At 39.1% G+C, this 21407-nt stretch overlaps 5 protein-coding genes and 1 long non-coding RNA gene across 14 annotated transcripts in view; 3 read left to right on the plus strand and 3 right to left on the minus strand.

Moving 5' to 3' along the window:
* Nucleotides 1-236: 236 nt before the first annotated feature.
* Nucleotides 237-4419, plus strand: bokb (BCL2 family apoptosis regulator BOK b). 2 transcript variants are annotated; one of them, XM_027028236.3, is made up of 4 exons: nucleotides 243-1277; nucleotides 1391-1519; nucleotides 3445-3608; nucleotides 3879-4419. In XM_027028236.3, the coding sequence occupies exons 1-4, from the start codon at nucleotides 1028-1030 to the stop codon at nucleotides 3996-3998; spliced, it is 663 nt and encodes a 220-aa protein (XP_026884037.2). In that variant the 5' UTR covers nucleotides 243-1027; the 3' UTR covers nucleotides 3999-4419. The 2 variants fall into 2 exon arrangements, with proteins under 2 accessions (XP_081555822.1, XP_026884037.2); XM_081699696.1 differs by lacking the exon at nucleotides 3445-3608 and having other exon boundaries at nucleotides 237-1277.
* Nucleotides 4420-4552: 133 nt separating this feature from the next.
* On the minus strand, nucleotides 4553-6770 carry thap4 (THAP domain containing 4). The gene is made up of 5 exons (XM_027028248.3): nucleotides 6615-6770; nucleotides 6303-6459; nucleotides 6014-6123; nucleotides 5773-5876; nucleotides 4553-5677 (listed from the first exon to the last, which is right to left on the minus strand). Exons 1-5 carry the CDS (start codon nucleotides 6637-6639, stop codon nucleotides 5561-5563), a joined length of 513 nt encoding a protein of 170 aa, XP_026884049.1. The 5' UTR covers nucleotides 6640-6770; the 3' UTR covers nucleotides 4553-5560.
* A 515-nt stretch (nucleotides 6771-7285) lies between these two features.
* Nucleotides 7286-9052, minus strand: LOC145651865 (uncharacterized). Its single transcript, XR_014117943.1, has 3 exons — nucleotides 8989-9052; nucleotides 7720-7791; nucleotides 7286-7476 (listed from the first exon to the last, which is right to left on the minus strand). It is a non-coding gene; the product is annotated as an uncharacterized LOC145651865 (long non-coding RNA).
* A 55-nt stretch (nucleotides 9053-9107) lies between these two features.
* Nucleotides 9108-13048, plus strand: zgc:161973 (F-box only protein 15). The gene is made up of 10 exons (XM_027026401.3): nucleotides 9108-9416; nucleotides 9689-9793; nucleotides 9892-9996; nucleotides 10081-10308; nucleotides 10696-10890; nucleotides 11381-11507; nucleotides 11678-11760; nucleotides 11871-12016; nucleotides 12237-12361; nucleotides 12767-13048. The coding sequence occupies exons 1-10, from the start codon at nucleotides 9286-9288 to the stop codon at nucleotides 13046-13048; spliced, it is 1527 nt and encodes a 508-aa protein (XP_026882202.2). The 5' UTR covers nucleotides 9108-9285.
* Nucleotides 13049-13050: 2 nt separating this feature from the next.
* On the minus strand, nucleotides 13051-17118 carry agxtb (alanine--glyoxylate and serine--pyruvate aminotransferase b). Its single transcript, XM_027026392.3, has 11 exons — nucleotides 16783-17118; nucleotides 16465-16657; nucleotides 16254-16318; nucleotides 16008-16108; nucleotides 15778-15848; nucleotides 15570-15654; nucleotides 15340-15438; nucleotides 15168-15237; nucleotides 14904-14999; nucleotides 14687-14815; nucleotides 13051-14233 (listed from the first exon to the last, which is right to left on the minus strand). Exons 1-11 carry the CDS (start codon nucleotides 17050-17052, stop codon nucleotides 14126-14128), a joined length of 1287 nt encoding a protein of 428 aa, XP_026882193.2. The 5' UTR covers nucleotides 17053-17118; the 3' UTR covers nucleotides 13051-14125.
* Nucleotides 17119-20625: 3507 nt separating this feature from the next.
* Nucleotides 20626-21407, plus strand: part of kif1ab (kinesin family member 1Ab) — a 28959-nt gene continuing 28177 nt past the window's right edge. For 2 of the 8 annotated variants that reach the window (XM_081699674.1, XM_027026638.3), the window contains exon 1: nucleotides 20626-20980. The gene's annotated coding sequence lies outside the window, so the exon portion shown is untranslated. The remainder of the gene's footprint in view (nucleotides 20981-21407) is intronic. The other 6 variants (XM_081699675.1, XM_081699676.1, XM_027026600.3 and 3 more) reach the window with 3 other exon arrangements.

A 21407-nucleotide genomic window follows, 5' to 3' on the forward strand; every position in this document is an offset into this window, starting at 1 on the left:
CTGTAAAATACTCAACTGGTACGAGGATTACTAGGAAGGAGATCCTTTCGGTCTTTCATTAATTAAATATTTTTGAGAGACATCCTTCGTCACATAAAAACGTAAAATCTACTAGGCCTAAATTAATCTACTGATTTAGATGAACTCCTTCAAACGCAGTAAAATAAAACAGGCCTTACTCTACCAAAACATCCTTAAATTCTTACATCTCAATTATGGTATTACATTATTAGTTGACTATAAGTAAAATCATGTAATTCTAATGCTGCAACGCATGAATGAAGCTTGGCTTCATCCTACTGTTAGTATCCTAAGTGATTTACTATAGACAAGCTCACGATTTTTAAATGAACGCATATCGTTGTCCTATATTAATGCTTTGTTTTGTTTGATACGTAAGATTAAAGTCCCCATCTCTAAGTAAAAAAAAGAAGCTTTAGGCTACTTATAGACAATCAGTGAGTACATTCTAGAGCGCTGTGCACACCACACAGGCGTAATAGGTTACCTGGACTTTAGAGCAGTGTTTTATATTCGGTAGAGATAAGCTTTCATTGAGCGTGATTACCATATGGTTCTAGATGTCCAACAGGAGCGCAACTGGTAATCGGCGGAAACGTCACTTTTTTGCGCACGAATTTATGGGACTAGGAAAGTTTCGGTTCCACTCAGATGCTTTTGAATATGCCACGCCAATTAATACGCTCCCTTCAACTTCAAGAGGTATAGAATTAATTTATTAACGGTTGCGAGTTTACACTTTCATGCAGTATACTCTAAAATGAAACAATACCTATCAGTAAATGACCATTTGATAGAATAAATTTGGTCACAACGCGATTTTAGGTGGATTGTTTGTTTGCCCTGTAGTTTTTTTGTATCGGCTTTTTACATTTCAGCGAAAGACGTGGTTTTACAGAGGATAAAGAAAACGACAAATCACAGAGTTTTCATTTTTGGCAAAGAAAATATAATAACCGTATATACAAAAAAGCAAAACATAAATGGGCTCTTCATTCGGTTATTGATGAATCGGGTATTTTTCAGTGAACTAATAACTGGGTCGTTTTCCTTGACGTTCGTCGCTGTGGTGGGGATGGAATTGTTCAACCGAACTCTCACGGACAGAGATCTAGTTTCCCAGTCCATGATGCTTTGTAGGTACTTCATGTGCTCTCGAATCATTCGGGAAGGACTCAGTTGGTCAAAAGTGGAACCTGGTCTACCAGCCCCAGATGGAGCGCTTGGAGATGTATTAAGGGTGCTTCTTAAGTTAGGTAAGAAATTTAGATGCGCCCTATTATATTATTATATAGATTATATTCTATAAGGATGTGTGGATGTAGCTGAGTCTAAAATGGGTTTGTGGTTTCCCCAAATAATTTTATAGGTGATGAACTGGATTACTTGCAGCCATACTTGTATCGAAATGTTGCAAAGCAGCTCAGAATATCTGTGGCAACGGAGACCATGGTGATAGATGCATTTCTATCTGTAGCAACAGAGATCCTCTCCTTGGGTAAGTCACTGAGATAGTGATCTTAAAGATGTGTTTAAGACCTGATTTTGTTCAAGTGTACCTATAATCTCAGTAACTATGTCCAACAGTTATGCATGCCCTGCAAAAATAGGCCCTTCATTAAAGCAATCCTCAGATGTAATTAATTACTGTTAATATCTATTCTGTATTAAACAAAGAAAGAAAGAAAGATCACCTTATTCAAGCTTTTTAAAAAATATTGGTTGCTTTATCATGACTTTTTTGTGAGACTAATGCCTTCCAAACCCAAAGCCAGTGAAGCTTTCGATTTACGAACACCATCTAGCTCTAAATTTGAGCATGTGCATGTTTGCTAGTCAGATGTCAATTTTGGTAGTGTAATAAGATTTGTATGCACTAATCACCAATCAGCAAATAATGGCAGTCGAGTTTTTATGTATTTCTACTTTATGTTGCAGAGGGTATACATCATTCATCATTAGGGCTAAGTGTTTCTTCAGGGAATTATGGTTAAAATTATTCTTCTCTGTCATGGCACAGTTGGTAGGATCACGATACACTACACTACATATGTTATCTTTCAGAAATGGATGCACTCATTAATAACTAGCATTAGGTGCTTTCAAAACTGCCAAATAAGGGTATGCTTACATTCCTGGCACAGACTGCACCGCATTTTCCCTTAGCTCTAATACTAGGACTTATTGCACTAAAAGGTTCTTTCCCTAAATGTACTCCATAACATTGGCATCTTTGCTTCACTGCTCTCCACTTTTCTCACAACCTTTTTAACCTTTCCTTCTGTTTAATTTTACCATTTTCTATTTGGGGACATAAGTGGGGTATAGGGAAGCAATACTGACCTGTGTGGGAAGGCTTATTGTGCAGGGGACTCTACTGACTTTCACAAAGGCTTTTTTTTTGTGTGTGTGTGTGTTTGTGTGTGTGAGTGTATGGAAACATCTATGATGTTGTTGAATGCAGTCCAATGCCAGACTCTTCAGAGTGTGGCTTCATAGCGTTCCAGTTAAAGTTTGCAACTAAGCTACTTCTGAGTCTGACAGAGCTGGATTTGGGTTACAATTCTATCCCCTTGTTTATAGACACAGTGTCTGGAGATATGGCTTCTGAAAGAGTCAGGATTTAATTTTTTTATGAAGTACATTATCACAATATTGGTGCAGAACACCAATGATGTGAAAACAAGCCCTCTAACAATCTTTTTGTGTATTTACTGGTGCATCCTGACCAGTCTCAAATGTTCCAGATCAGTGTTCTGTGGGTATTTTGATGAAATCGGTTCATTCACATGGTACAAAAATAGTTTCCAACCAAATTAAAGCAGGCTGGGATTCAGCCAGGTAATGTTAAGGGTATGTATTCACCACTGTGGGTATATATATTCAAGGGTATATATTCACCACTGTGCTTGACTTTGTATTATGTTTTTACTATTTTTTACTTTTTTTGAGACAGGGTTGTGGAAGTATTCTGATAATTTTTCAGTGATAAGTGACCAAACAGTTTCAGCAGACAGTCCTATTTCAATAGCTTCAAAGCAACTGAGCTTGGACAAGTGACTTTAAAATTAGAATTATTCAGTTACAATGTCATGCATTATACCCCCAGAAACCGAATTTATTAGCAAATGTTTGCAATTTTTCCCCACTCATCTGTCCTTGGATTATAATGGGTGAAATGACTTCATGCGACTTTGGGAAAATATCTATGCACATGTGAGTTTGTTTAGTGCTGAAATGCCATTTGTATTGTAGTCATTCTTAGTTATTTTACCTTTTAAAGTGCTATTAACTGTAAAGTTTACATTGTATTTGTACATTGTTTGTTTGTGACCATGATCTCTGGAGATTTTATCACATGTTTAAATTTTAAAGACTTTATGGATTGTTCTAGTAGAGACCTTCTGCCTCTGCCTCCCTTAGGAATCACATGGGGTAAGGTGGTGGCCATCTTTGCAGTCGCAGGAGGCCTTGCAGTGGACTGTGTGAGACAGGGCCATCCAGCCATGCTGCACACCATAGTGGAGAGTCTTGGGGAGCTAGTTGGGAAGAGCCTGGCATCCTGGCTTAAGAAGAGAGGAGGATGGGTTAGAGGCACATCTAATGTAGTGCCTCTCAGACCTAGACCTGGGCACCCCATGCTCTGCAGTTCATAATTCCCATCTGGTGCTCTCATTCAGTTACATCAATTGTACTCATCAGGCAACTAGCAAGCCTTTGATACATGTTGGGTGGGAAAAAAACAATGTGCTGAGCATGAGGTCTCAACACTGGGGTTGAAAAGCACTGTTTTAATGCAAGAAAATGTAAAATCAGAGGACTAACCTAATTTTAATGTCTATACTCTATTCTTCCAGGGGGACATTTCAAAGTGTGTGACAAGCTTGGACAATACTGCACAATACCATTGGTTATCAGCAGTTGTGTCAACCTGGAGACACCTTGTGAAGACTATGTATGTCTACCTAATGAAGTAGCACTTGGCCAGGCCAAGGCAAGAGAGGTTGTTTCCTATCCATAACTACTTGATGGATACATGTTTACTGCTCATTCACTTTCTTCAAAATAGCAAATAGCTCCACCCAGTGGTTCTGCACTATAATGCACTCCTTAAGATATCAGTCTACGTCGTTACCCATTTGCTGGAATTCATGCAAACATTTGTTAATGAGACAAGAGGATGGAAATGATCAAATGTGTAGCGGCAGCCTTGTGGAGTGGTGAAAATAATGTCTAGTGGCCATATTCATAGAGCAGAAACAACATTCCTGGACAAGCTCTGGATTTATAGCTCAGTCATCAGATCCGTTTTGTCACACCAAAGCACGATTCTAGGTGATTCATCCTACCCTTAGATCCTCTTTGAATAAGACCTTTCTATATATATTTAAATTTTTTAAATTGTAAACCTAGTTCATTTTTAAATTCCATTACATTTTTTTGGCAAAACATGCCAAAGGATGTAGAATAATGCACTTATGAATCTTTGTGTGTTGTGTATGCATGAACCATTTCCACTCTTTGCTATATGTATGTTAAAATAAAGATTTTATCAGTATTAAGCATATACTGATTAAACAGAACATGAAAATTAAAAAAACAAAAAAGGATTATCAGTAGCATATTGTTTACATTATATGACCGTTCACGCAGCATATAGTTGCACATAATGGTACACATTGAAAAACACCTGGCCCTACAAATGTATGTACAACCTTCAACAAACTGCACTTAAATAACCTAAAACTAAAACCAATGCTATTTGTACAAGCTCATACAATTTTAATGTAGTCTTACTTATGAAGTGATGAACCAACAATCCCTGTACGCTCATATTAGTCGGATTATTTAGAAGTATGTTAGTTTCTAAAACTTGAACACTTGTCATATTGTTTAGTGTTATCATGTTTTAGGTTTCCTCATAGAGATGGCCAATTTTCAACCAATGTATATTCACAATATAATCCGAAAGAAATTTGGAAGAAATGGTTCTTTCTAAAAATGATTTGGTCACTGTTTTAAAACCTGAGAATAACCTTAAAACTATAGCTATTAGATCTATAGAAAGCACAGGTTATGCATGAGAAATACATTTAAGTATCTAGATGGCACAATTTTTTTTTTTTATATCTGTAGAACTGTGTTGTTAAACACATATGCATGCATACCAACATTCACACCTAAATCCTGACGGGACAGACTCAGTGTTATTTCATAAGGTAACATTTTGAAGATATGCTTTATGCCTAAAGAATGACTGCTTGCTGATTAGGGTCCATCTCCTTTTACTCAAACTGTACACAATTTAGTATAATTCTGTAATACCTACTCCCAGATGTATAGCCAGTCAAACTTAGAATTATAATGGTTAATATTTGAAGAAAACAGTTGCTTCAGTTACAAGTAACTTTTCAGTTCACCATCCTCAACATTCATAAAATCTAGTTAGTCATTACTGTGCTGTGCACAGTATCTTCTTCAGCGCTAAGAGCAGGGTGTTTTTCACCATCTGCTACTCTGGTTCCATGCTCTCCTGTGTTCAAGAAGCTCTACGGTATGTAATGTGCAGATGCTGGGTCAGAGGCTTGTTCTCCAGTGCCATGGACATGGTCTGCTCCAGTCTCCCATCTGGTCTTAGCTGGATAAACCTAGAAATCTGATCAAAGGTCACAGATTACCAACACATAACCCATAGACAAGACAGACAGCACTACAGACACTATTAACTGAGCTAGAAGATGGCTGACAAACCTGCTGAACATAGGGCTCCTTGGCAAAAGAGGTTCTGGCCAAGGCACGGCTGTTCAGGGTCAGCTGCTGCCCAATCAGCTCTCCTTCCTCTATCTCCACTAGACCTGTGGACAGCACACAAAGAGCTAGCTTTTATTGTTGTGCAGCAGAAGGCCAGATCTTAGGACCAGATGTCTTATAATTAATGCTATTAGATGACCTATACATTTTAGAAGCTAGTCTCCAGTCTAAAGGTTCCTACCCGAGTTCTGTGCAATGATGAAGGCCACATTATTGGTGCCTGGCTGAATCCTGATGAAACCACACTCTCTGTGCAGTGGTTTTTTGCTCTCAGCATGAAAAGCATTAAACCTTTAAAGACAAAACTTTATGTAAATTATTATAACAATTAGTTTGGTGTATTATTAAACCCAGTGATGGTTGTTAGGGATACATTTTGAGTAGGTTATAGATATTTCGAGCATTTATATTAGTATGTTTTGGTTAAATTACTTAATACATAATTTTATTAACTAAATACACTTAATTACATAAAATTTATCACGGGTTGTCCCACATGGGAGAAATGCAACGTCTCGGCGTATCGGAAAGGTGCAATAGAGGGAAAGGAACCTTCACCCAGCTCGTCCGACTCCCAGGTTCCTATGAGCCAGTCCAGTGGGAGCACAGCGGGGTTCAACTCCGCTACTGTTAGAAAGGGGGATTTTCAGTGAAAACGCTTATATTATAAATATGGTAAACACACATTATGAATTAGCTAGCTGTGCTCTCAGTTTTTTTCTGTAGTAACATTAGCCTGTAAAGTGATGGAAGACATCAAATTTAACAGGGAATGGGCTTACCAGAGTGAATGACTGGACACGACATTCTGTGCAAAAAACGCGTTCAAGGTCTTGCCTCAAGCGACCTGAATGACACTTATAGCGAAATAACCAACTAACTTACTGACAACCTCAACGATTATTTACCCTAGCTCCTTCGCAGGGAGCTGCTTGTTAAAGAAGTACTTCCCGTTTGAAGCTGTGAACTATGGGAAATGTTGTTTGAACGTTTTAAAAACAGCTAACCTACAAGAGAGCCTTTAATGCCAGTGTACTCAATAAAAGTATCGTTTGGAGCAAGCCTGTAAATGCATTAAAAGTAAGAAGGAATTATAATGCAATCTATACAAAAGAAATACAAACGCTAATACTGATGTGGACTCCTTATCCATTTCTCCATTGATACTCATGGGATGGTGCTCACTGTGTTTTTGTTTTCATTATCGTTATCATTATTATCAGTTTGTTGGTTGGAAATAAGGAACTGGTTTGTTAAGAGCTAGGTTGTTGTCATAACACCAAGTCTCTTGGTTCTTGAGCTAGTCTCTACAGGCTGATTTATTAATGTATGAAATCAGTGCTATGACAGTTATATCAGCTGTAAACATTATTATGGTTTTAGACTTATAGGTTTGCAGTCATGTATGAAGAAGGCATATAAAACCGAGTGCTCAGTGAAGCCTTGTGACATTCCAGGGTTTATTGTAATGGACAAAGTGGCATGCTTATACAGGTCAAACGTTTGTGGCCGGTTGGTTACACAAATTCTGAAATCAGTTACACAGAAACGATCCAGAATCCAGTTTGACAGAAAATATCCAGAATCCAGTTACACAGCTGAGAATAAGGTTTTGTAGATTCGCAGCATGCGTGCTGGGAAGAACTGAAATACAAGAGGAGCTATAGTTAATGAATAGTCGACGAATATTGCCTACATCAGTATAGGCAAACTGATGTTGGTCCAGGGAGGAGGGAATAACCCCACCAATTGATATTTATTATAGGTCAATATATGTGCAGTGCTGCCCACTAATAATTGTTTCTTTATAGTGAATGCTATATATCAACCATATACCAGAGGTCAGCTGTAAGATATTAAATTGTGAATATATTGATAATTTGTGACCTTCTGTCGCCTCAGCCGCTGTGTACTTTGGCTTCTTCCTTTCAAAAGCTTCCTGAAGTGGAATTGTTAATTCTATAAAATAAAATAAACAAACAAAAAGAAGGACAAAAATATGTTGTATAGAAAGACAATAGAGAGTATCCTGAGCAGCTGCATCAGGGTCTCGGACCGCAAGACCCTGCAGAGAATAGTGAGGACAGCCAAAAAGATCATCAGGGACTTTTTCTCCTTCAATATGGGCATTTAAAAGCTTCCAGCATCGTGGATAATCCCACACACCCCTGACACAAAGTCCTCACTCTGGCAAGAGGTACCAAAGCATCCGGGCCCTTACAACCAGACTGTGCAGCAGTTTCGTCCCCCATGCCATCAGACTCCTCAACTCCCTGAGACTGACAACAAATATTTAACAAAAAAGGTCCTGTATTTCATTTTTGTTTACACGTATGTTCTTTTTGTTGCACCATGGTCCTGGAGTAAAGTTATTTAGTTTCACTATGCCTGTATTAAACTCTCTGTTTACTTTCAGAGCACAATGGCCTCAGCGTAATTAAAGCAATACACTGGGACCTGTAGGTTTTTTTTTTTAACCTATATCCGCTACAAATTTCCAGTTTCGCGCTTCAGACTATACACATAGCCTACGCTCTTCCCTCGCGTACAAACTTAATTGCTCTATATGTATCACTTCCTGGCAGAGTATTGACCTCTATGCACTTATTATCGAATAAGCAAGACATTGAGATTAGCACCTGATTGTCTAAATGCGACAAACTAACCTTACATTCCATATCAGAAAAAAAAAAGAAATATATCGCCACAGTAAAAGGCATGGTAGTCATTCATTTTTATTTAAAAAAACAGATACTGCACACCGCTTTCACCATTTTAATGGAAAAAGTCAGTTAAAGGGTTCGCTTATTTTTCCTGTCTTTAAACCAGAAAAACTGACATCTTACAGATATCAGAACTCTTGCAGCCATAGAAAAGGAAACAATTTCCGTATCCACATCTTTGGTTTCACCTTAGATTATTTATGTATTTCTTCTTCTTCTTCATTATTATTATATAGGAATAATTTTCTTTATTTATTAGTATCATAACCGCGCTGTAGCATCCGCACTGCCACAGTAGATTGTCCTTTTCAGAGTAGATGTCGCCCAGTAACCATTAATTTAAAAATGGGTAAGTCTTTCGGAGTCATTGCAGTTAGCCACAGGCTAAAACTTATTTCTTTAAAGCAGCATAATACCCGAAACAATACTTAACTGTAAATGGTAGCTAACGCAGCGAAACCCATCTCGGAAACATTTAATAAATCCCACAATTCCACAATACCGGATATATATATATTTTTTCTAAAGCTCATTATCATGTACCAGACCTCTGTAATCGATCAACGTTGACAGGCTTTTAAATTGAATGGAAATTAGAGTTAGAATAGTTGCTATTTGCAATTATTTTTCTTTCACGAGATACACTCACATTTTTCTAATAACTCAAAAATATAAAAACAAACAAACAAAAACAAAGAAAAGAAAACCCACAAGTTGTTAGTCTTCCCCAATGGCCACTGGACGTGGTCAGTTCTTCCGGAGTTTGAGGCAAGGTCTCGAAAAGGCTCAACCAGGTACATGCGGAGAAGCCTCAGTTGGAGCCAAAAAAGGAAAATCTGTGCATTCTCCCAGAACGACAAGGTAGATGAAGATCATACGCAAATTCGTTTACCACACCACACCACCTCAACTCATGAGTGTCACTTTTTAGTCCACCGTATTACAGAGTGTTAAGAGTTGAGCATTTAAGGCAGATCATTGAGTAGAGCAGTAACGTTATGAGGCTACAGGCTCCATTCATGGTTTATCAGTACGTTGTCATGAACACTGCTATCTCGAGTGATCCCGACCCCGCCATCTTATTTAGAGCACTGTTGAATAATTCACACTGGCTGTTTTCCTTTTTTGCGCAGACGGAAAGCTAAGAGCTCCAAACCCACGTTTCTTGCAGCACACCTTCCTCCTACCGCAAACGCATCTGCCGCCTCCTTGTGCAGTCATGAAAATTATATTGAGAGGCAAGTAACTTGAGTCTTATAAGGTATACTAATGTGTTCCGTTTTTTGTATGTGTCATGTCTGTGAAAAACATCTTAACTGAGTTTATCACTTTCTAGACTGCCACCTGAAGTCATCCTGAAGATTTTCTCATATTTAGATGCTGCTTCTCTTTTTTGCGTTGGCTTTGTTAACAGACAGTTTCATGACCTTGCAAATGACAAGTAGGTGTTTTCCTATTGACCTCATGACACATCAACATCCAGTGGCAGGTTGATCTAATTAATCCCGTTGATTTACCATTTCAGTGCTGTGTGGTATGAGTTGTATTCCCGTGAGATTGCAAGAAAGAAATGTAGACCCAAGCTAGCAATCATGACTGACTTCTTAACTACAACCCAGGACATCTCATCAGGGTTTTGGAAGAGGCTGCTGTTCAGAGAGATGGGATACCACAAAGACACCTTTTGGAAGAAAGAGCTAAGATACATTAACCCATACACAGGCATGCCTGCACAAACGGAGCAAGTCCTCAGGTCTTACTTTTCTATAATACAATAACTTTCAAGAAGAGAAAAATTGTTATATACTGCAAAAATATATTTAAAACCCAACATCACATTTTGGATTGATGCTTTAATTCTGAAACAGTGCAGTTCTAATGATATCTGAAATCTGATTTGAATTGTGACCCGTTAATTATAACTTCAAGATAAATTTTAATGTGCATGTTTTTGTTGATGCAGTCTATGAAACAAGCCTATAATGGTGTGGATTCCCTAAGGTTTTAGAATGTCTTGGGTTTATTTAGCATTATTTATTGTGCTATGGGTAATCCCCACCCTCTCCACCACCACCTCACCACCCTTAAAAAACAAAACAAAACAAAAACCTCCCCCAAAAGAATTCTTTCTGTTTGCTAGGAGTCTGCGTGTGGGCTGGGAAATCACACTGACCCATAAGGGAGGGATGAGTGTTTACGAGCAGAGTCAGGCCTTCTTCACTGACTCATCAGTCACAGTGTGTTGGTGTGACGGTGTGTGGCCCAAGATCAAAGACTTGTCCAGCCTCCAGCTCCACGGAGTGGTTCGGCAAGCCGGTGGTGCCCCGGAACACAAGTGAATAATGGGTTGCCTGCTCTCGGCAAAAATTACCCTGCAGTTTTATTGCTGCATGTGTTGATTGTGATTTATTATTTATTTAATGACATTTTTGCAGATGGTCTTATCCAGAGCAGCTTACTTATTTATCAGTATGACAGTATGTGCGCTCCCTGATGTACCTTCCTGTACTTTGACACACTGGCAGATCCCTCGATGTAACATGGTTAGAGCACACAATAAATTATGTGGTGTGCTAGATGACTCGTTTGCTTATTGTAGTCTTCTGTGATATCAGTATTGCTAATACATACAGTGTCAGTAAGGACAGTATTTGCGCTAATGAATACCAAACGATATACTGTGCAGCCCTAGTGCATGACATGATCTAGTTCCCTTAACCTGGAGTGTGCTTGCTAGTGTGGAGCACCACTGAGTGCTTCATGACAAATTCACTCAGCTACTGAAAGTGAGGCTATTCTACTCTTCACATTCCACTTTTGGTCAGGCCAAGGTGGCGCTCTCTGATAAGTAAAATGGAGGTGCATAGGGATGACAAATGGAAGTTCTTCGGGTCAGACCGGTTGGTGAAACTAGTGCCCTTGGATAAAGGAATTACTTTGGGAATCTGGAAGGTATGTTGGTAATCAGATGCTATGTGAACATTATTACATTTCAAATAAAAGCTCATAGAGCTTTTGAAAAACTCTTTAAAAACACTTTAATATGAGCTCTTCTATGTGTTTCTATCTTGTGTGGGTTTTTGTTTGTATATTTACTTTGTGCTTTATTTATGGGGGTTTAGGGTACATGGATAATTGCCTTCATCGTGGCCAATTTGCACTTCCACAAAATAGTGGAAAGAAGTCTTCTTGGGTCACCGTTCTGGTATGCTGCTGGTCGTGTGCGCATGTGTTTTCACTTTGCTGTAGTTTTCTTTATGTGCTGCTGGCATCAACCCTTCCTTTCCACTATGTTCCCCCATGCCCACATGGCAGTACCTATAGGCCAATGGAGATCAGCCCCTTGTATGATGATATGGACCCAGACTACACTTTTCAGGGCTACACAGCGATCATCCTGCTTCACAACTCAGTCAGACGCATCATACATCTGCGCTATTCCCCATTGCTCTACGGGAGAGGTTAACTATTTCATGTCATAACACTTTTCAATTTGGATGTAAGATCTTTGCACACACAGCCAAACTGCTCAATACCAGTTATCAGCAATATGCAGTCAATACTCACACTTTTCTATGAAGTCATAGACCAACCCTTACGTGTGCATAAGTGCAAAACAAAAGATTGACAAATTTGTCAGTCATAGTGTTTATATATCCTTGTTTTGTTTTTGACAAACAGATAACATCCGTGGTGGATTTGTGCAATTCAGACCCATTAATATCGCCAATTTGTCCGAACATACCCCCGTCTCAGGCAAAATCAGTTTCCCCTGGAAGACGGACAGGCTACAGGGGGACATCAAGGTAACACTGGAATAGTGTTGTGACCATTTAGCTAAGTGACAAGAGTTACATGGGCTACAAGTGAATAGAAGCTGTTGTTGGCAGTTAGCTAACTGGTGAAGCTAACTCTTAGAAATAACTTCAGTTAACGATACAATTTTAGACTTGGTATCTTTCAGTAGCTAGCTGTAGCTTTTGGTCACCATATCAGGTTCTATTACTTTAAAAAACTTAATTCATAGTGCCTGCTCTGTGATATATTACAATGCTCTGAGCAGATTACACAAGACAAAACAGAAATATTGCATAAGTCACTTACAGAAATAAATACAAAAAGTAGTTAAACAAAGGTAGTTTAAAAAAAAAAGTGCTACATTTGAAACCCTAATAAAAGTTCTGCTTGGGATATGCTGGCCTCCTCCATAGAACTGCTGTATGATGACCCTGACCATCCTGGATGAGGCTCTGAGGCCTTTCTGGTGTGTGAGCTCACCCGTCACCCTCTTGCTGGTGCGTTGCCCCCTGATGGAGGAGAGCTACAGCAGCGAGCAGTTCCTGATGAGGTACTGCGACGCCAAGGGTGAGGTCAAGATGAACTTTGTGTGGATGCAGGGCCTTCAGCAGTACTTCCTGATTGGCACTCAGATCCGCATCTCCATGGACAAACTGAGCAAACATTTCAGGGAGAGAGAATCCCGGGGATATTAAATGGCTATCAACAGGGAGTTTAGAATAGTCCACTGATTTAATAAATACTGTATGTATTATGATTTCTTTAGTCTCTCAGTTGTTAGAAGAGGTGATTTATGTGGGAAATTGGATTGGATAGAAGTTGACTGTTTTGGTATTTTTATGTTCGCTGCACAGTTGATCTTTGAAGGTGGGTGTTTTGGACTTTTGAGTCTAAGGTCCTGAGACATGTTGAGGACTGTGGTTTTCATGTTTTATTCCATAGTTTGTTGGATGTTCCAAGGAGGCTATCTGGTAAACCACTGTTTGGTTGTCAGAACATGCAATGATTCTGAATGGACATATAGTTTGAAAATGTTTCTTTTCAGTATCTTCAGTCTCAGGGTTGGTTGGAATACTTTTCTTGTGTTAAGAAAGTAAATAAAATGAAACTGTTATTACCACAATATTTCATTCCCAATGTTACCAAAAGACTTTTGTCCATTGGGATACAAGGCAGATGACCAGTTCCTTTGAGCTATGAAGGAAACAAAGAGGTAACATACGATTATTCCTATATATATATATATAATCTTCTGGAACAGACTGACAGTTTGTTTTGCAAGAAATGTGTGTTAAGAAATGTGTTTGGATTGGCTGACATTTCAGTGTTCCTGAACATTGAGGTATTATTATAAGGCATGTTGATTATTGATGGGGAATTATTAAGTAACCAGGCTACCATTAACAACTTATTGTGCATTAACAATTTGACATATATATTAATTAATTCCAGTAATTCTATGTCAATTGATTGACTTTCTAGGAGTTATTAAATCTCATCCCAATTTGAAGACAAATCACTGAAGTGTTTGCTGTACAGTTTAAACAGTACTAAATTTAACATATTATTCACACTGACAGCATGTATGTTACTACAATTATGTGCACATAACTATGTTGAGTGTGTATTGTATGTACTCAGTTATACATGTGCACATTACATTTCTCAAGTTAAAGTCTTTGTTTTTTGGCACATGTACAAGTATTTTGTCCATGAACTCTCCAGACTACTTTGAAGGAGCAGACTGGGCTTCCAGGCCAGTGTGTCAGTCTCTACCCCCTGCGTTTTGGGCAGTGTTTCAGAGCATCAGCCAAGGCAGTAAGAGCCTTATCAGCATTGAACTTGCTGCAGTTGTAGCCCATCAGACCCACACGAATCACCTGGAACAGAAATTAATTAGTACTTATTAATTAATTATGCAGTTGTTCAAACATATTAACATTGTGCTTTATTGAAGTTATATTCTTTCCTGTTGTCTCTAATGCAGGGGTGCCCATCTCTGATCCTAGAGGACCAGAGTCCAGCAAAATTTAGAGATCATCTTGCTCTAAAACACCTACAAAACTTGTTTATTAACAGACAAGTTTAATCAGGTGTGTGTGTGAGGAGGAATTTGATCATACTGTACTGCCCTCTAGGAACCATAGATTGGCACCTCTGCTGCTGGGTAAACCAGAGCAACTTTAGCACAGTTTACCATTTTCAGATTGGCATTTTTCTGCTCCAACACATGGTTTAGCTCATTAAGTGCCTGGTAATTAGCCTGCTGTAGCCCTCCAGCTCCAGTGGTGCTCATTCCTGATTTACTGAGCCAGTCCGATGCATTTCCTCACCATGCCAATAGAGGGCCCTAGTCCTCCCGTCATCTCCACCTGGTGGTGTTTCATCATGTAAGCCAAAAGTTCTTTCCAGTCATATCCATCAGGGATAGCAATGGTGGTGACAGAGGGTAACCGCAAATCCTTTTAAGGAAAGAATAGCATGATGCAGCCTTGTGACTAGTTAAAATATGATCGATTAATTGAATCTCACTTGGATTGAATGCCTCACCTTGTCTTTGATGAAGAGTTTTAGGCCCAGGTCCTCTATACCCTTCCACAAATATTCCGCCACCTCCCTGTGTTGTCTCCATGAGTTTTCCAGACCCTAATATACAAATATTCCATAACTTGCATGTTATTTATTTCTTCGTTTTAAAATAATTTTAGTTTGATTGCTAGTTAATTGAAGTTAATATAAAGCCATATAGGCAAAATGAATAACTTGTCATATCTATGACTGTTTGTTTTGTGTCAGGGATGATATAAAACTTGCCTTCTCAGCAAGGATGGCAAGACTCTCCCTCAAGGCAAAGAACCCAGATACAGGCCCAGTGTGATGGTACCTGTAGCACAGCAGAATGATCTATAGCTTTAGACCTCTTTGGGTCGGAAGCAGATCGCACTATACAGCTCATGCTGATGGCAGTACATGCATTCTTACTCACTCTCTTGCAGATTTGCTGTCATTACCCCAGTAGTTGGAAAGGTGGGTCATGTCAAGGAGGTAGGACACAGGCTTTATTTTCCTATTGAACATTTTGTGGCTGATAAAATGGGAAAAGCATAACTTAACTCATTGAACATGTTCAACATAAGACAAGGTGCCTTATTGATAGTTTCAACATATTACTAGTTCCTACACCACATGGTAGCATTATGTACACACAGCTCTCACCATGCTCTTTCGTTGAATGAAATGGGTGCTGTGCCGGGGGGAGCATTTAATGCCTTCTGGGAACCCGTATAGAGAATGTCAATTTCTATTGGGTAAGAATGGGAATACAAGAAATTACATCTACATAAAAGGTAGCAGTAGTAAAGTCACTCACAGCAGATCAAAAAGGACCACTAGCTACTGTCCCTTCCATACGTTCTCCACCTACTTTGTTGGTCCATCAGAAGAGGTGAAGCTCCCAGTGATGCAACTGAATCCACTAAGAACAAGCAGTTGTGTCTGTAATGACAGGTAAACACACTTGTAACTGTCATCATCGTCATGCTGGATGGAGACTCTGCGTTTATCACCCATACTGAGGTACCTAACTCCCCAGACCCAACTTGCTCATGTTAAAGATTACACGAGAGTGAGTGAGCGGGATGAGGTGTTCCTCACCTGAGACAGAGGTCTCCAACATTGTCAACAGGATGTGCCAGCCCAGCTGAGGACTCTCCATGTGTGAGAAAAAACAGAACTGGCTTGTGTTTGGCTAGAGCCTGTGGATAAATATCGTCAACAATCATTCAAAAACTTTAAAGACTTTAAACATGGTGAACTTTTATAAAATCCTATTATGTTAATATGAATATTATCATACTCATTTTAATTTAAGGTTAAATTGATTTGAAAGGAGAATTTTACCTTTTCAATTTCTTCAGTTGTAAAATAACCACCAGGAGATTTTACCATTGTGTGAACTTTGGCACCTGTTGAAATTGAAGTAAAAAGAGAGTATAAGAATCGATTAGGTATCGAGTGACCATGTAAATTGTCAGCTGACGATGATTACAGTTACAAGTGTGTTGATCTATTTGGTCTCGGCAGTTTGAAAGTTTGCAAATATGTAACTTACCCATTCTCTCAGCGATTTCGGCGACTCGTTCTCCCCAGACCCCGTTAATGGAAACAAGTACGCTTTCTCCCGGTTCCACAGTGTTGAAAACTGCGCATTCCATTGCGGTGTGACCGGATCCACTCATAGCCAGAGTCATGTGGTTGTTGGTCTGAAAAGCGTACTGGATTCCTCTTTTGATGTCATTCATAATCTAAAAAATATGGTTTGGTTTTAATTGCAAATTGTAAACTGATAATGTTGTGTATTGAATGTAACAATGTCTTGTGCGTAAATATAATATGTCGCGTGCATTCCATATTTGTGTGTGTGCTTTACCTCATACATTTCTGTGTGTAAATGACCAATTATAGGCCTTGCTCCTGCAGCTAAAATACGGGGCGGCACGTTAGATGGTCCCGGTCCGAACAGATATCGATAAGGCACCTCCAGCGGACGCAGCATGCATTCTGGCGGTGGGATGTTCACGGAGGACATTGCTCGTTGAATGCGCAGCCCCAGAGTCGCACTCTTGCAGGAAAATGAGCACTCCAAACCTGTCTGATGCGCCAGGAGCGCGCCCCTAGATAGCAAAGTCTTCGGCAACATATTACACCTCGCTTTGGGCTAACGCGCAAATACGACTTTGTCAGAGGGACAACGAGATTCTGGTAAACATGAAACCTGGCAAATATTTAAAACTAGAGGGTCTTTGACCCCAGGAACACACATCATGCGTCACTAGGTTTTGGTAACAACCCCCCTCCTCCTGTATATCGAGTAGAGAGAAAGGTTCTGTGACAGTTAAAAAGAGAAAAAAAGAAGCAGAATGATTTGAGAGTTGTATTTGGGATGTAATTCAATGCTTTTAATGATTTCTTCAAACAGTTGCTCTCAAGTGTCAAGAATATGAGTTTACCATGTTTGCTTATCATAGCTCTATGTATTTTTCTTGGACGGATATGGCAGTAGGTCCTAGTTGGGTTTGGTAGGCAGTTCCGTTTTACTCTGCCCAGCCCGTGTAATGTATGCTGGCAATTCACCACTTTTTCTTGTGTTTTTTTTTAGTTATTTATTTATTGTTCATAGGGAATATATTTTACTTAGCTCTAGTATGCTGTCTTTAAATGGATAACTTCCTTTCATCTTTTTTTGTGGCTCGTTTTAAGATTAGAAAAGATGATCAGATTATGAAGTAGTAGAAACTCACAAATTGGTGCCCAAAATAATTGGCAGAGAATACTGATTATGTACTCTACTGATCGCCTATGCTTTGTACTGCTTCATGTTTACTGGCTCCAAAGAGGAGTCTACTCTTTTTAAGAGAGTGGATTGGCTGGTGTAGAAATACACACACACACACACACACACACACACATACATACATACATATACACACTGACATGGGATGACATTTCATTAATCCAAAATGGACTAAGGACACAAAGGTGTTACATTTTCATGAAACCCCTTGGCCTTAATGAAGGACTTTGAAATAACATGCTGCTTTATACGACATCATCACTTTTTGCTACTTTCTATTCAAAGGCATTGCTTAGTTTCCATGGTTACTACCAGTTACAAGTGGCAAGTTCACAATTTTTACAGTTCACAAATGAACACTGTATTCATTACTAGGGATGGACTGTGCAAACATGTGCAAACATTTTAGGCCATCCAATAAAGTTATGTTGCACATGAATCACAGTGAAAAATGGATATTTTCTCAAAAAAGCCCCAGTGTTTTCAAACTTGCTTTTTTAGCCTTTTGTTGTGCCTTTTCTTATTTGAATAATACCATACATCTTAACTTATGTTGAGTGTGGGACTCCGTTTTGCCCAGTCTGTAGATTTTCCATCTGTAGGTCTTAACTGGGTTCCATTTGAAGTTAACATCATCTCTAATGATGTTTCTCTTGAAATTATCATGCTGAACAACTTTCAAACTTGAGAAGCTGCCTTGGAACCAAGCCGGTGTTCTAGCAGCTCCTCCAAAAATGTGTTACTTTTTATTGTAATAATGTTTGTTTGCATGAATGTTTGTTACAAGCATAAATGCTTGTATTAGTGTTTTTATGCATTAATTAATGTGCTACATGCAATTAAACACTTCCTATGTAGGCAAATAGCCTGTATTTTCTTTAGTGGTCTAAGGATTTAGCATAGTACTGTACATGTCAGTGGAATTGTTAATAAGGTCAGTACAAACTGTTTTTGTACACTCTGGCAGTTCTGTGTTCATGTGTGGTGTTTTTGGAATCCCTTAAAATTGCTGAATTGTACAACTTGAAAACTCTAAACTGTCTTTTTTAGGTACATTAAAGATTAATTTGTGTATGCATGGGAACAAAGGGTTCAGCAGGACAATTCATGATTTAACCAGCAACATTTGGAAGGATAGGTCTGGTTCAAACTAGATTACATCACCTCCAACTAATCTTCTAACAAACACCATCCTTACCAGGTGATATGGTTCTAGTGACCTCCACTGAAAACTTGTTTTGCCAACTTTTTTGTAATACCACAGTTTCAAATTTTTCTCAATTCCCACATGTTTCAGTATCGATATAAATCATCACTAGCTGTAATTCCTACCAACATACAAATACAATAATTTTTTTCAAATGTACTTTGTTGTATTTTGTTTCAGTACTAAATATTACTGTGGTGTGTTATAGCAGCAGCAATAACAATAACATTAATAATAAATATAGTGAATGTTCTATTTTAAATAAATGATCCATTCTTTAGTACTTGTGCATCCACAGCAGCTAAGCTTTGTCACAGTCAGAAAAGTGTTTGGTATAATAAAGAAAGCATGCTTGCATGTTTTTTTTGTTTGCTTGTTTTTTTTTTAACCTCCAGATATTGTAAGGGTTCTTATATTATGTAACTTTAGGTTAGCAAGTTGGGATGAGAGTATATTTGTGTACCTCAGCATCTTTGCCCTTCAGTAGTTTTTTGTTAATCTTTGGATGCGCATAATAAGCTTATGTAGAACATTCTTTAGAATATGGACTTCGCCCACTGCTGGTCCTAGGTCAATAATTAGACTGTCTAGTAAATAAGTCAGGGCCTTGTTGTTTGTCTGCTTGTGGCCTTTGACCATGACGGGGGCCAAACACCCAATGAGCATGTAGAGGAAGGCCAATAACACTTGGCTGGAGGTAGCAGGCGAGCTCCAGCAAGTCTGATCTCTCCTAATATCAGAATGTGCGCGCTGATGTAACGTTTATTTACTGATTAAGAGTTCCAAGCACACTTGATGTGCCACTGTAACTTTTATCGATCGTCACCTTGCGTAACTTTGATACTAATAGCTCCCGTATACGTCAACGTTAGTGACGTTTACATAATTTACATAATTGTTTACGTAATCGTTGCGTTGAGCTAGGTTTATTAGAAGGTATCCAACAGTATTCGAACCTGTAATACACCCAGTTTTCCAGCAGATGGCGCTGTTCTGAAGATTTTGAACAGCTCTAATTATAATTAATTCATTGTTTTCATGAATGAATTTATTTTTCCCTTTAAAAAGTTAATGACTTTTTCAAATAAATTAATTTCACCACCTATGCTGTTTAATTAAAGATATTTGTTTATTAATTATTATGAAAAACATTTGTTAAATTAGCAGAATTAGCAATGTTTTATTAAAAGATTGACACTGTACAGTTACAATTTGATTGAAAATACTGTCTACTAATGGACAAATTTGTTTTATTTCCTTGTCCCTGGCCAGCTGGAGTTGTTGGCTCTTCACAGTGGCCTGCCGCCAAACAATACTGTGCATGGCAAGTTATCTGAGGTAAAGCTCTGCAGACACATAGAACTGTGGACCTCTGAGAAATGTTTATTTTTTCTTTGTAAACATGTAAGCAAGGATGATGCAGGCCTGCTAAGTGTTTCTGGCAAGAGCAACTTCTAAAGCATCACCTCTCTCTCTCTCTCTCTCTCCCCCTGTCTGGTCTGTCTCTCACACACACACACACACACACACACACAAGCAAGCACTCTCCACCTTTCTCTCCTTCTTTCCCAGAGCTCGCTCTCCCCTCACTCCCTGTACTTCTGCCAGAGCCTCCAGCTCCCACACTGATGATGTCATCACTGCCTCACCACAGCTTAGCATCCTCAGCTCCAGCATCACAGCCATTTTGTGCTAGATGGAAAAAACCACCCCCACTCCTTCTCTCCCTCCCATTCTTTCTCTCTCCCTCTTCCTCTTTCTTTCTCTCCTTCTTTCACATCCTCTGTCCCCTTCCCTGCTCTCTTGCGATCCCACCCATGCCCTGACGCACCACGGGTACCAGGACCTCTACACCCATCCGTCTCTCTCTCTCTCTCACCCCCCACCCCCGACCCCCCACCCTGGTCTGACGCTTGGCTGGAGGAGGATGTGCTGAGCCAGGGAGAGGCTGAGGACTAGCACACAACACGCAGGGTGAAGGAGACAACTTGCACGCGGACAGCAGGCTTGATGGAATAACGTCTGCCTCCAAAAGGCTTGCCGGGACTTCGCCGTCGGGGTGATTGGGTAGGTAGATCAGCTGCAGTTACTGCTTTTGATAGAAAATTGCTGGGATTTTTTTGTATTTGATATGGTCTCGGGAGTCAAGAGGGTGGTGTTCACTTCTGCCTTGTTCTTGTTTTGTAGGCCTTAGATAAGCTGGTGAACCCATAGGCAGTAAAGAAAATTAACAAAATAAATGGATGTATTAAATATTTTACTGTATTGTAAGATCAACATTTTCAAAGAATATTTATACCATACAGTATAAAAATCTTCGCTCAACCAAATAACTGACATTCAGGGCTTCTATATATTGTAATAAATATAATTATAGTAAAGACCATATATTTCAGATTTTTTCAAGTATTTTATTGGTGTATACTGTTTACATTTTTAAATGGGACCAGATGTCACAGTGCTACAGATTGACAAACCTGTAATCAGCCAAAAT

The sequence above is a fragment of the Electrophorus electricus genome, chromosome 17 (genome assembly GCF_041902795.1).
Source record: "Electrophorus electricus isolate QZ-2024a chromosome 17, ASM4190279v1, whole genome shotgun sequence".
Taxonomy (NCBI): domain Eukaryota; kingdom Metazoa; phylum Chordata; class Actinopteri; order Gymnotiformes; family Gymnotidae; genus Electrophorus; species Electrophorus electricus.